The sequence below is a fragment of the Gossypium raimondii genome, chromosome 5 (assembly GCF_025698545.1).
Source record: "Gossypium raimondii isolate GPD5lz chromosome 5, ASM2569854v1, whole genome shotgun sequence".
Classification (NCBI taxonomy): Eukaryota; Viridiplantae; Streptophyta; class Magnoliopsida; order Malvales; family Malvaceae; genus Gossypium; species Gossypium raimondii.
In genome coordinates this window covers 20,488,416-20,503,628 of record NC_068569.1, presented here as the reverse complement: position 1 = coordinate 20,503,628, position 15,213 = coordinate 20,488,416, and the positions used below count along the sequence as shown (strand labels likewise).

Here is a 15,213-nt window from a genome sequence, read left to right as displayed (position 1 = left end):
ACAGGTTATACTGGCTGAGACTCCTAGTTCTGCCAATTTAGTTTCTCAACAACCTGCGCAGTCAGTTACTAATACTTTTGTACCACCTTATTGTGCATCAAATTCTCGGGGTCGTGCGTGGTCGCTCGTCTGGAGCCTGTATTCAATGCCAGTTATATGGAAAAACTGGACATCTGGTTGATCGATGCTATCATCAGTTTGATGCATCTTACAAAAGTACCAACTACAGGCCTTCTTCGCAAGCAAATATGTGCATGTATGCACCTAGTCCTTCTCCCTAAACACCATCTGCTGTGTCAGTTATACCACCTGGTAGTTCAACCTCCTTCCAACTGGTCCTATCAGTCAGCGCCTACGTCTAACTGGGCCCATCCATATATGAGTGACTACACACAACAGGTTTCACCTTCCTCTACTACTGTTTCTCCACCACATGTGTTAATTGCTACACCTGACATTGTGGGCAGCCCTGCATGGTATCCTGACTCTGGGGCAACGCATCATCTCACTCACTCTGCTACCTCTCTTGGTGATAATCCATCTCGCAATGGGCCAAGTAAGGTGTATGTTGGAAATTGTAGCTCTCTCCTGTTCTATGTTTTGGTCAGTCCTATTTGCTCACTAGGACACGACCACTTTACATGAAATCACTTTTATATACTCTTGGCATTACTAAAAATTTGTTATCTGTGTCTAAGTTCACAAGAGACAACCAGGTGATGTTTGAATTTCTCCCGACACAGTGCGAGGTACGTGACTTAAGGACCAAGGAGGTATTTCTTAGAGGATCAGTACACCATGGCCTGTACAAGCTCCATTTGACCGATGCTTTCAGAAATTCTCAACCTATGCGCACAGCACACTATTTTACAACTAAAACGTCTGTTCCTCTGAGTGTGTGGCACTCTAGACTAGGACATCCTTGTAAAAATGTATTGCTCAATCCTTGGAATGGTTGTTAGAACTACCAAACGTTACATGATAACTCCTCACTCCTTTAGGGATAGCAGTCTGGCAGCAGCCGATGCCAGAGCAAGATCCCTCCACCACATTGGTAATATTATCACAAAACGTTAAACATCCGGTTGAATACGTATGTCCCAAATAATCCTTTACGTAAGCATAAGTATCACAACCAATGGCTGTGAACTTATTTCTGGTATGAGATAAGGAGAATTTTGAAAACCACATCCACGTAGCAAAATATGAAGGCTCGACTTTGTTGTAACAGTCATAACCTATGGATTGACTTATGCGCAAATAACCATCCAGAGAGATGTCGAGAATCTCAATATTACTGGTGTCTAAGAATGCTTTTGGAGGATTGAAAGTGGTGTTACAAGTAATGAAAAAGTCGCTGCTAATTTTGCAACCATCGCCTGTACCGAAGGGATAAGGAATGCTGATATTCCCGCAGCGGCTTTCACAACCTGGTTGTGTTTGAGCTGCCACTGAAGTTGCTGTAAGTGTCAACGTAACTGCAACCAGAGCAAGCTTCTTAAATATAAAACTCAAACCCATGACGTTTGCTTCTTTTTTTCTCTCGGCTATTACTAGAATAAGATATTGGGGAAGATCTAAATATTGGTTACAATTTTATAGGAAAGCTTGTTTGAAGATTCAAAGCTGTGTCTATGAGTTAGGTTAGCGTAACCCTGACGTAGCTGTCGTCCACCAACGTCTCTAGTACTCATCTTCACCGTAGCCTATTCTATAGTACTTATCCTTTTTTTTTAAATTATTCATAACTCAATTTCTTTCTTGATAAATGTCTTCCCCAAATTTAATTAACCCTGGATGGATGAAGAGTACTGGTAACACATTTCTGATTTTCTGGGGGTAGAATATATTAGTTATTACTTTATTTGGGTGGGAAGGGAAAAAATATTGAATCCGTGATTTTTATCTCAGTGCGTCAAGTGATATGATCATTCATATCCCTGTTAAAACAATGTTATATTTTAAATTATAATTTTTTGTATTTATTAATTGTCCACTACAATAACTATCAATGACTTTTTCCACACGGTAAATTTTAGAAGTGGGGTAATTGAATGAGAGATACCAACGGCAACGTCGTTTTATTCTTTTATTTTATTTTATTTAACCAATGCTTACCGACAGCGACCCGTCTCTTAAAATAAAAAATTTTTAATTTAAATTTTGAAATTTTAAATCAATAAAAATAAAATTACACTTTGACCCACTTAAAATATAAAAATTTGATTTAATCCTCTAAAATTATAAAGATATAGTCTATTAAAATAGTAAAATTATAATTTTATCGTCGTAAAAGTTATAATTTAATTTCAGTCTCATAAAAAAATTTCTGATTTTGCCACTGCCCATAGTATATGTATTGTTTTTATTTTATTTTATAATTTTGCATGTTTATTTTATAGTTTATATTCAAGACTTGTATTTTTATTTTTCAATATTTAAATTTGAATCCACATCTTTTTTAGTAATGCAATGCGTCTTATTAAAATTTGTGTTATGAGTCAATTTAATTCTAACTTAGCCAAAAATTTATTTAAAACCATATTTTAATAAAGAAATAAATATTAATATATGATTTTTTCATTATTTTTATATGAAATGTTAAATAAGATAACTAAAATTAAAATATTTAAATATTAAACTTCAAGCGAAATAAAATTTATTTATAAATGACTGACCTCTCTATCATTACTCAATTATTGAATACATTTTATAAATATAAGTTTAATATTAAGTGTTTTTTCAACTTAAGTAATGTAGTTTTAGATTACTTAAGCTTGGATAACAAAGACTTCAACGTCGCTTTTATTTTTTATTATTTTAATTTGTTTTAAAATTACTATAATGAATATGTTATGAAATAAATAATAAATAATAAATAATAGAAAAGTAAAAATAATTTATTTTTATGAATCAATAATGATATTTGTAATGCATCTCCAAATTTTCTCCAAATTTTATATTTATAGACATAAGAAATATAAATAATATAAAACTCTACTTCTTATAAACATTAGAGTCCTAATGTATATCAAACTTATCTTGATCGTAGTAAACATCCACTTAATAATAAAATATTTATAACACTTCCCTTGGATGTCTATTGATAGATAATGTGTCTCATTAAAATTTTACTGTCAAAACTGTAACACCCCTAACCCGTATTCGTCGCCGGAACAGAGTTACGAAGCATTATCGGAATCTACAGATCAAATAAACGGATATTTCACATCATATAGTATTCAAATCAAGCTAAAACCAAGTTTTATACATATATGATCATCACAAATCCTCTAGTATTCAAACTTATCAAATTGACCAAATTCACATATATGCATACTTGTACTAAGTATTAACATACCTATAAGATTATCATCATTCAAGCATACCAAACACTCACATCTAACATGATATAGCCTCTCATATGCACATCAAAACATGTTCATCACTAGCCATCCCTATGGCTAGATATAACAAAACATTAATAAGCCAACATTGGCCAAATTAACTTATACATGTAATTATATAACTAGAATCAAATCATCTAAAATTACCGATAGAATCAATTTATAGTGTGATATAACTCCGACAAGCTTCCAACCCGTTCGAGCTTCCGATAATTTGTAGGGTAAATAAAAACAAATATGTAAGCAATGAATGCTTAGTAAGCTCGTGTAATCTTTAATCATATTAATTCATTTCAAATATGAAATCTGTACATATCAAGAATAATCCAATATTGATACCACAATACTCATGAAACTATATTCATCAACTCACAAGGTGAATAAATCCACAGCATCACTTATACATATTATCCCAAGCTTAGTAGGATTTTATATAACTTTAACTCTTCCAAATTTCTTTATTTTCATTTGCATTTCTTTACTTTCCACACTTATTCCATATGCATGACACACAAGTCATAAATGTAGCGACCTAAAAATTTCGGTACGGGCGCTACTCGAAGTAATTATTGCAATTTTGAAAACAGAATCTCGATTTTATTTGAAAAAGGAGTCGCCACTGATCTTTTTTAGGTGTGATCAGACACCTAATAAATTCTCTTTTCAGAAGAAAAAAGAAAAAAATTTATTTTTAATTTTTTTCTAAAAAAGAGGTGATTTTAGGTCTACGTGAAAATCTAGAGAAAATTAGAGTTCGGGAGTCAGTTACGCGCGAGGAAGGTATTAGCACCCTCGCGACGCCCAAAATTGGTATCTCGTTAAACGCGCGTTGTCTTAATTTTCAAAAATACAATTTCAATTTAATATTTAATCATGATCCGATTGAAACTCGAGATTTTTTTTTTGAAAACACGAGAATTTTGAAACACAATAACTTTTTTGAAAACACGATTTTTTTTTAAAACACGAAATTTTTTAACACGAGAATTTTTGAAAACAGGGTAAATTTTTTGAAAACACGAAAATTTTTAAAACACGAAAATTTGTGAAACAAGAGAATTATTGAAAACAAGAAATTTTTTTAAAACGCGACAATTTTTGAAATACGAGAGATTTTTTTTTAAAAACGCGAAATTTTTTTTGAAACACGAAGACTTTTGAAAATGCGAAAAGTCAAAAATTTTTGAGATACGAGTAATTTTTGAAAACACGAAAATTTGAAACACAAAATTTTTCTTTCTTTAAAAACGTGCCGTATTTAATACGAATCGATGATGTTCACCCCAACATGGCGATGAAATCGACGAATTAGTGTCAAACCGATTGAATTTAATATTTAATCGTGATCCTATTAAAACACAAATTTTTTTTAAACACGAGGATTTTTTAATATTTTTGATTTTTTTCCTTCAATCTTAAAAAGGGCGTCCCGTATTTAACACGAGCCATCGATATTCACCCAACGTAGCGATGAAATCAATGACTTAATGCTAAATCGGTTCGTGGCCTCATGCGTCAAAATTGTTCGAATTTAACGAATAAAATAAAATAAAATTAAAAAAACATAAATATAAAATAAAAAATACTTAAAAATATGCAATAATATTAAAACCGGGACAGCATTTAAATATTTAGATAAAATTAAAAGTTCAAGAATTTACCAAAACCCAAAGTTATGGGCTGTTTGGGCTTTTTTTATTTTTCCTTTTTTCTTCTTTTTTTGCTGGGCTGGCTTGCTAGCTGCTTGCTGGGCTACTGCTGGTACTGGGCTGCCGCAATTGGGCCTGCTTCACTACTGTTGGGCTGCACTGGTCTGGGCCTGGGGCTGCTGCTGGCCTGCTCTTCTTTTTTTTTTCTGGGCTACTTTTTTTAGGCCTGTTTTCCCCTTTTTGGGGGGGGTTGCTGGGTTCAGATCTGGGTCGGATCGCGGGTCGGGTCGAGTCTTCGGGTTGTCGGGTCACGCCAGTCGGGTCGGGTTGACCCGAGTGTAATATAAAATATTTTTTTCCTTTTTCCTTTTTTCTCTTTCTTTTTTCTTTTTCTTTCTTCTTCTTCTTCTTCTTCTTCTTCCTTCTTTCTTTCTCTTTTTCTTTCTTCTTCTTCTTTTTTCTTTCTTTTTTTTCTTCTTCTTTTTCCTTTCTTCTTCGTTCAGCCCCCCCACCGACTTCTCTACTGCTGCCCACGCTTCTTCCGCTTGTGGTGCGACGGCCGACGACGCTCCTCCCTTTTCTTCTTTTTTTCTTCTTTGCTTGCTTTTTTTTTCGTGGGTATTTTTTTTGATGATTTTTTTTGCTTGATTTGCTTTCTTTGGTGGTGGTAGATGGGAGTATGACGGTGGTGGCGGTTCGACGACGCACGGTGGCGATGAGGCTGCTATTTTTGCTTGATTTTTCTCTCAAAAATTTTGTTGTTTTTTTCTTTTTTCTTCCTTTCTTCGCTGCCCAAATTGGGGGTTTGAAAACCCTTTTAAATTGTTGATTTCTCTTCCTTTTTTGCAGGTAGCAAGTGGCTAGGGGAGAGAGAGGCCATGCTTTAGGTCGGCTGTCGCAGTATAGGTGCGCAACTTGCACTGTGGATGCCAGACAGACCAAATTGCAAACACAGCAAAACTTCTGGGGCCAAAGTGTAATTTTGAGAAAATTTTGGGGTCAAAATGTAATTTTAAAAAGTTGAGGGGTTAAAGTGAAATTTCAAAAAGTTTAAGGGTCATAGTGCAATGATAATCAAAACACAACAAGAGGGGTTAGTACAAAACATAAGCAAACACAGAAAACAAAAAAGTACCTAATCAGGTAGATACTAGGGGTTTGGAGTGGCTCTACCTAGGTTAAGTTCCTAAGTCTACTATATGAGGGTTGAGTCTAAAGTCAATGTACCCGAACCAGCAGATTCCTCGATCTTCACCCATTATAGGCTCATACAGACCGAGTTCAGTTCAGGGGAATACATTTCCCTATGGCTGCACGGAGACGAAAATCTCACGAAGACATAGGTACAGATGTATTCCGGAAGCGATCCACTATCCTGCACGGAGGTGAAAACCTCACGAAGGACTAGTTTCTCACTCCCACTTAAAAGGGGATAATCGAGCGATTATGTAATGCAATATGCAGAAATATATCAAAATTCAAACCAATAGAGCAATTACAAACCGAAGTAATGATAATCGTAACAAAAACGGACAAACATACAACAAAATGATCGTAGATTTGAACCAAGCTTTCGGGTGACCTCTAGGCATTCAGTGTGGTTCTACCTAGGGTAGGCTCTTAAGGCTCATATATGCGGTTCGATTCTAAAGTAAGGGTACCTGAACCAGCAGATTCCTCGATCATCACCCATTATAGGCTCATACGGACTGAGTTCGGTTCAGGGGAATACATTTCCCTATGGCCATGCGGAGATGAAAATCTCACGAAGACATAGGTACGGATGTATCCCGAAAGCGATTCACTATCCCATGCGAAGGTGAAAACCTCACGAAGGCGTAGTTTCTCACTCCCACTTAAAAGGGTGTGACCAACGGTCATGCAATGCAATGTGCAGAAATATACATCTAAATGCAGTAATTATAAACAAAATGATAAAGACTGAAATAAATACGAATGAAATGCAACACAAGGATCGTGTCAAGTTTTCAATCTTTGACAAAAAGACAATGTAATCAACACATGGCTCGACTCTCTTATTTTTTTGTCCCCAGTGGAGTCGCCAAGCTGTTGACACCATTTTTTGGATGGAAAAAGGGGTCGACTTGGGTTTTGACGAAAACGAAAAAAAGGGAGTCGCCACCAATCCTTTTCGATGAGGTGTGATTGGGTCACCTCGTAAAAGCGGTTGTTTTTAATAAACGGTTTAATTAAAACAACAAGTTTGGTCCACGAAATTCAGAAAAATAGGTTCGGGAGTCTGTTACGCACGAGGAAGGATTAGCACCCTCGATACGCCCAAAATTGGTACCTAGTTGATTACTTAATGTCTTAGTGTTGAAAAACTGAAAATTTTAAAGAAATTTAAAAATACGATCCTTGTATTAAAATAAAAATTTTTGGGAAAAGTAGCATATTTTACGTTAATCGAGAAAAAGAATCATATCCAGTAAGTTAGGACACAATGTCTGGAATTCCCGAAACGCGAATAAAAATGCTTATTTAAAAGATATTTAACTATCTTGGATTAAAAAGGGATCACGACCAGTAAGTTAGGACACGATCCTTTTTAATTCCCGATATCGTTTAAAACCTGAGTTTGAAAAGATTCGTGTTTTTAAATTTATTGTGAAAATCGAGACCCAGTAAGTTAGGGTACGACATTCTCAAATCTAAACACGAGATTTTACTTATTCAAAAATCGTAATTTATGCGTTGAAATAAATTAATCTAACATGAAATAATAAAACACGATGTTAATACTCGTAACAAGACAATATTGAATACAATAGTGCAAAAATAATACGAACAATTGCAACAAAAATAAGATAAATAAAAAGCACAAATCAATATTATACGAAATAGCAATGTATATGAGCAAATAAAATTAAAACATTCATTCAAATTAATAACGAAAATGAAATAAATAAATAAATGAATAAGATTATAAAAAGTAAAAGACATATGTGTATTTGTAAAATTAAACGTATATTGATATGTGCATTAAAAATATGTGTATGAATTATAAAATATAGAAAATACATAAAAGAAATAGATTTTAAAATATAACGAATATGTATAAATATGTGTATGTACATATATAAATGAATTATAAAAATATGTGAGTGTGCGTAGATATTATAAAATAATAATGCAAATATATATAGGTACGTACATATATAAATGAATTTAAAAAAAACATATGTATATGTACTTTAAGTTTATAAAGTATAAGAGTATGTATGTAACACCCCTTACCCGTATTCAATACCGGAATAGGGTACGAGGCATTACCAAAACACATGCACTTGTAAACGTATTTAACCGAGTTATAAAATTTCATTTAAATTAAAACTTTCAAAATAATTAACATGCTTCTATAACTTTTCACAGTATATCCTCAAAATGTTATAATCATAATAATTAGGGCTTACGAGACCCGATACATACTCATGCAATTCAATGCTTCATTTCCATTTCCCTCAATTCGCAATTTCTCATGCTCACGATTTAGATCATAGCACTAGCAATTTCCATTTAATTCACGTACAATTCAATGACATCAAGTTCAACACTAATACGTATTTACCATTTAACTCAATGTTTATTGATTATACCATTCAATAACACATTTATGAAATTCTCAATTTTGCAACGAAAATATCATTTTAGCTTGAATAACAACATCGTCTTGATATAAATACACTACCACTTATCCATTTACTTTAATTCTTTTGGGCCCATTTGTCACTTACCATCCTTAATCAAATTAGGGAACGGTTACGGAAAATTGAGTACTTCACTTTCACTTTGCCATAGTATAACTATGGTCTTACATATGATCACTTATCACTTGTCCCTGATCAGATAAGTGTAGCTAGGCTACCACTTATCACTTTGTCACTTTATCAGATAAGGGTAGCTAAGGCTACCACTTATCACTTTCTCACTTGATCAGATAAGAGTAGCTAAGGCTACCACTTATCACTTTGTCACTTGATCAGATAAGTATAGCACTTATCACTTTTTCACTTGATCAGATAAGTGTAGCTAAAGCTACCACTTATCACTTTGTCTCTTGATCAGATAAGTGTAGCACTTATCACTTTTTCACTTGATCAGATAAGTGTAGCTAATGCTACCACTTATCACTTTCTCACTTGATCAGATAAGTGTAGCTAATGCTACCACTTATCACTTTCTCACTTGATCAGATAAGTGTAGCTAATGCTACCACTTATCACTTTATCACTTGATCAGAAGTACTCAAATCCGGCGTTCCGCTCAATTTGATCATTTATTCATATATCAGGCTTACCAACATGTGTTAATTCATAAACCATTTATGACATTATTTCATGCCACATCATATATTGAATATACCATACACACAGACTATTAAACTTTATTTTCACACATGAGTTTAAACCATGACCAATAATGCACAAATATAAGTATAATTCATATTTCATCGTTTATCAATTAAAATCAAGCATATGACCAATTATACACAAATCATTCATATATTTCCCAATTTTCCTCCTCCTCCTCTCCATTCCACATCCTTAATGTGTATAACACACTTAAACAACATTAGCTATAATTTCACTATTCACTCACATGTATATTCAAAACTGTTTATCCGAGTCAGAGTCACTAAATTATTTTTATCCGGAGATACAGAGCTCCAAATTAAGATCCGTTAATTTTTCCTGAAACTAGACTCACATATCTTCATATAATAAAATTTTAAGAATTTTTGGTTCAGCCAAATAGTACAGTTTATTCTTTAAAGTTTCCCCTGTTTTGCTGTCTGACAGTTCCGACCACTCTTCACTAAAAATTAATTATCTCATTGTACAGAATTTGGATGATGTTTTAGTTTGTTTCTTATAAAAATAGACTCATTAAGGATTCTAACCATATAAATTATAACTCATAATAATTTTTTTACGATTTTTAATGATTTTACAAAGTCAGAACAGGGGAACCCGAATTCATTCTGACATTGTCTCACAAAATCTATTATATCTTATGATTTACAATTCCATTGCTCACACCATTTCTTTTATAAGAAACTAGACTCAATAAGCTTTAGTTTCATATTTTATTCATCCTCTAATTCAATCTATAAAATTTTTGGTGATTTTTCAAAGTTACACTACTGCTGCTGTCTAAAACTGCTTTAGTGCAAAATGTTGATTTCCATTTTGCCCCAAATTTCACAGTTTATACAATTCGGTCCTTTCTCAATTAACCCCTCAATTAATCTGATTTTCTCAATTAATACTTTACCTAGACATTATAAGTTGTTACTCAACTATTGAAATCCAGAATTTCCACATATAACTCTATCTTCAAACTCTTTTACTATTAGGTCCCAAACATTCACTTTCTATTCAATTCTTTCAATAAAATCAGCATATGAACAATTTAAAGCTCTAATTTCATGATAAATCATCATATAATTCCAGCACATATTCATATCAACTTTCAACTTCTTTCATAAAATCAAAACTAATAAATTTAACAAGTGGGCCTAGTTGTAAAAGTCATAAAAATACAAAAATTTCAAGAAATAGTCAAGAATTGAACTTACTTGTAATAAAAATATGAAGAACCAGCTTGAAGAAGCCCTTCCATGGTGTTTTAGCTGATGAGAATTCAGAAAAATGAAGAGAAATCTAGATAATTCCTCTTTGGTCCTAACTTTATTAAGCAAATTTTGCAATATTCCAATTTTGCCCTTAATTCTTCTCACTTTCTTGTTGATTTCATGCCTTTGTTGTCCAGCCCAAATAGACCTTGGGTCTATTTGCCTTTAAGCCCTCTTCCTTTTATCATTTAAACTATTTAATCATTTCCCAAAATTTTGCATTTGTTACAATTTAGTCCTTTTTGCTCAATTAATTATCGGAACTTTAAAATTTCTTAACGAAACTTTAATACTAACTTTTTTAACACTCCATAAATATTTTTATAAATATTTATGGCTCGTTTAAAATCCCGAGGTCTTGATACCTCATTTCGATTCTAATTATTTTAATATTTATTTCTAGTGCACTATTCACTATTTCAAAAATTTTCCTAACTTCACATTTAACTTATACTTACTAAATTAATAATATTTTCTACCCATTTGTCAAATTTAGTGATCTCGAATCACCGTTCCAACACCTCTGAAAATTCAGGCCATTACATTTTTTTTTCTCGTCGGATTTGTGGTCCCGAAACCACTGTTCCGACTAGGCCTAAAATCGGGCTATTACAACTCTCCCCCCCTTTAGGGATTTTCGTCCCCGAAAATCTTACCAGATGGTAGGTTAATGATTTACTTCCACACAGTACATTTCAAATTCACACATGATTTTGGATTTTCATATCTTTTACAGATAATCACATAGATTCATAAGTAAATCAGGATAGCAATATTTCAGCATCTGAAGCTACACAAAGTATCAAAAAATTACAATCCATATAGAATGATATCCATTTTGATAATCTGAGTAGTTTTCAGAACTATCAAATATTTCTCTCTTTTTATATTGTCCTCATTTGCTAATTCATTCACTTTTCCGACCACATTATTAATCTCCCGTACACGAACTTCTGTAACACTACACTCGTAAGCTTATTCAACCAAAATCTCAAAATTTCATTGTAACATTTTACTAATATGGGGGGTGAGTGTAGTAAAGCCTCAAATTTATCTTACACATAAATGTGCATAACACATACCATCACAAATAGCTAATTCATTACTAAGTTCACATTCTCAAAGCATTTAATAAACATTTGTTTTTAATCACTTTTGTTCTCAACACAAAATTCTAACTCAAATCACTAATTCACAATCAAAATTTCTATATAGCATCATAATCCAAATATCATAACTCATATGCTTGTATAATTATAACATTTATCAATAAAAAAATGTTTTATTCTTTGATCCATACCTTTATGAGTTTCAACTCACAATCAATACATTTTCACTCAAACATTTTAGTGTTTATTTTTATACTATTAGAATTAACTCAGTTGAAAAACATTTCTGTCTCATCAAGATAATTTTCGTCATAGAACAATACTGATAAGGGGGTGATGGTGAAGTCATAAATCTTTCAACTTGCTCTCATAGATACATATATATATATATGATTTTGTATTCATCATCAATGTAATACCATCATAACCACGTAATTCATTCCAAGCAAGTTAACACATCTATTTATTACAAATGTTTTCTGTCACTCACAATTTCACACAACGAATTTACTTACTCGAGCTCAATATTAATATCTAATTAAATTCCAATACTTGGCTTCTATTTTACTTACCGACATTTGTCAAATTAGAGAACGTCTTACGGAATTGAGTACTTCGTTTTCTCGATGCCATAGTCCAACTATGGTCTTACACGTAATCACAAATCACATACCGATGCCATAGCCCAGCTATGGTCTTACACGAAATCACATATCACTTACCGATGCCATAGCCCAGCTATGGTCTTATACGGAATCGCATAATCACATGTTCACATGTTGCCATGGTCAAACCATGGTCTTTTCAGTCAATTCATCACATATCACTGAACGAAAGTACTCATTCCTGCGTTCTACTCAATTTGACTTCCAATTCAATTTTTTTCATACTATTATAATATTCATGGTTAAAGACATAAAACAAAATATCTTATTATCTTTAATTTAACAATTAAACATAAGATTCTATCATATGAACATACTGATTTCACTTATTCAAGCAGATGTACATACACACGTTCCATCTATTTAAGTAAATTTGCTTATCATATTCACTTAATCAAATATGTTGAGCACATAGCATTATATAATCACCAACATACTTGGATGAGCTTATCACAACATAAACTTTTTTTTTTAACTTATGGTCATCTCTTTTCATACATGAACACATCCATATCACAAATTTTTATACTTACCTTTCCAAATTCCAACATAACGTGAGCATATTTCATTTATCTCAATATCATTTTCAGCATTATCGAAAATAGCTCGATTGAAAATCATCACTGTCTCAACAAAGCAATTTTGTTAGAGCCCGGAGATATCACATCATCAAGAGTAATAACGTGGCATCTATAGCTAGGCTCACATATGCTACGTTTGGTCCGAGAACCGACTAAACCGTAGCTCTGATACCACTAAATGTAACACCCCTTACCCGTATTCAATACCGGAATAGGGTACGAGGCATTACCAAAACACATGCACTTGTAAACGTATTTAACCGAGTTATAAAATTTCATTTAATAGTCAAGAATTGAACTTACTTGTAATAAAAATATGAAGAACCAGCTTGAAGAAGCCCTTCCATGGTGTTTTAGCTGATGAGAATTCAGAAAAATGAAGAGAAATCTAGATAATTCCTCTTTGGTCCTAACTTTATTAAGCAAATTTTGCAATATTCCAATTTTGCCCTTAATTCTTCTCACTTTCTTGTTGATTTCATGCCTTTGCCGTCCAGCCCAAATAGACCTTGGGTCTATTTGCCTTTTAAGCCCTCTTCCTTTTATCATTTAAACTATTTAATCATTTCCCAAAATTTTGCATTTGTTACAATTTAGTCCTTTTTGCTCAATTAATTATCGGAACTTTAAAATTTCTTAACGAAACTTTAATACTAACTTTTTAACACTCCATAAATATTTATAAAAATATTTATGGCTCGGTTTAAAATCCCCGAGGTCTTGATACCTCATTTCGATTCTAATTATTTTAATATTTATTTCTAGTGTACTATTCACTATTTCAAAAATTTTCCTAACTTCACATTTAACTTATACTTACTAAATTAATAATATTTTCTACCCATTTGTCGAATTTAGTGATCTCGAATCACTGTTCCGACACCTCTGAAAATTCAGGCCATTACATTTTTTTTTCTCGTCGGATTTGTGGTCCCGAAACCACTATTCCGACTAGGCCTAAAATCGGGCTATTACAATGTAAATATCTATATATATATAAAGCTAAAATAAAAAAGGTAATTAATATATTACCAATAGTAATGAATAAATAAAAGGGAAACAAAATTGATAATAATAATAATAAATAGTAATAATAATAACATTATTAAAATAATTAATTAAACAATAAAACAGCTAAAAACAGACTAAATTGAAATAAAAACGAAGATATCGGGTAAATTCGGAAATAAAGAAAAAGCGAAAAGGACTGAAGTAAAATGCGCGTCAAAAGGAAGGGACCAAGGGGGAAATATCCCTACGTTGACCAAACGACGCCGTTCCAGCCTAATTCCTGCACATGATCTATGGACCACATTGAAACAGACGCGAAAATTCATGGCCGAAATTGAAAATAATAAAGGAACCAAAGTGAATACACTGCAAAGGCGGAGGGATTTATTGCGCAAATAGACCATCTTATAAAAACGCGCGGATCCCCCCTGGAGCGGGTCGGGTCACGCGCGGGTCATGGGGGCTAAAACGGCGCCGTTTTTCATTTGATATAAATGTAAAAAAAACCTAAAAAAAACAGATTCATCTCCCATTAAAAAAAAAAATTTCAGAGAGCTTTGGGCTCTTTCTCTCTCAAACCCCAACTCCGGCCATGGTCTCTGCCTTAGTGCCACCGTACACGGTGGCGGTGTCATGAAATGGCTCAGATGCCCCTTTCAAGACGGTGTCCTTGAGATCCCAGATCTCTCAACCCACGAAAACAACAAAGAAAAGAGGGGAACTCTCAGCCCCTTTTGGATCCGAATCGGCGACGGAGGAGAAACCCTCCGATGGCGCAGCCACGTTCGTCCTCTGTAAGCCCCTTTCTCCCTTTTTCTCATTTTTTTATGTAAAAGATAAAATAAATAAAATAAAATAAAATAAACAAGCAGAAACGCAAATATGAAAAAAAAAGAAAAAGTCACCTTCAAAAATCTATTTTGGTTTTTTTATTTTCCTTAATGTTCATAGCCAAATGAAAGAAGAGAAAACTCTTCTTCTTTTACAGTAAACTCGGCTCTTGCCGAAAAGGAAAAAGAAAAATCAAAGAAAATCCCCTTATTCATTTTACAATATTCGGCTTTATAGCCAGAGAAAGCTAAATTTTTTTCTGTCTAGTCTTGTTTGCTTCTGCTTTTCTTCTTGCGTGTTTGTA

General features: G+C 33.0%; 1 protein-coding gene across 1 annotated transcript; it reads right to left on the bottom strand.

Annotated features, from left to right (window-relative positions):
- Positions 1-939: 939 nt before the first annotated feature.
- Positions 940-1,542, bottom strand: LOC128040998 (wall-associated receptor kinase 2-like). The gene has a single exon (XM_052630249.1). The coding sequence runs from the start codon at positions 1,519-1,521 to the stop codon at positions 940-942; it is 582 nt and encodes a 193-aa protein (XP_052486209.1). The 5' UTR covers positions 1,522-1,542.
- Between the last annotated feature and the right edge of the window lie 13,671 nt (positions 1,543-15,213).

Coding starts and splice junctions, on each gene's coding strand:
- LOC128040998 (XM_052630249.1), bottom strand. CDS start 1,521: ATGGGTTTGAGTTTTATATTTAAGAAGCTTGCTCTGGTTGCAGTTACG.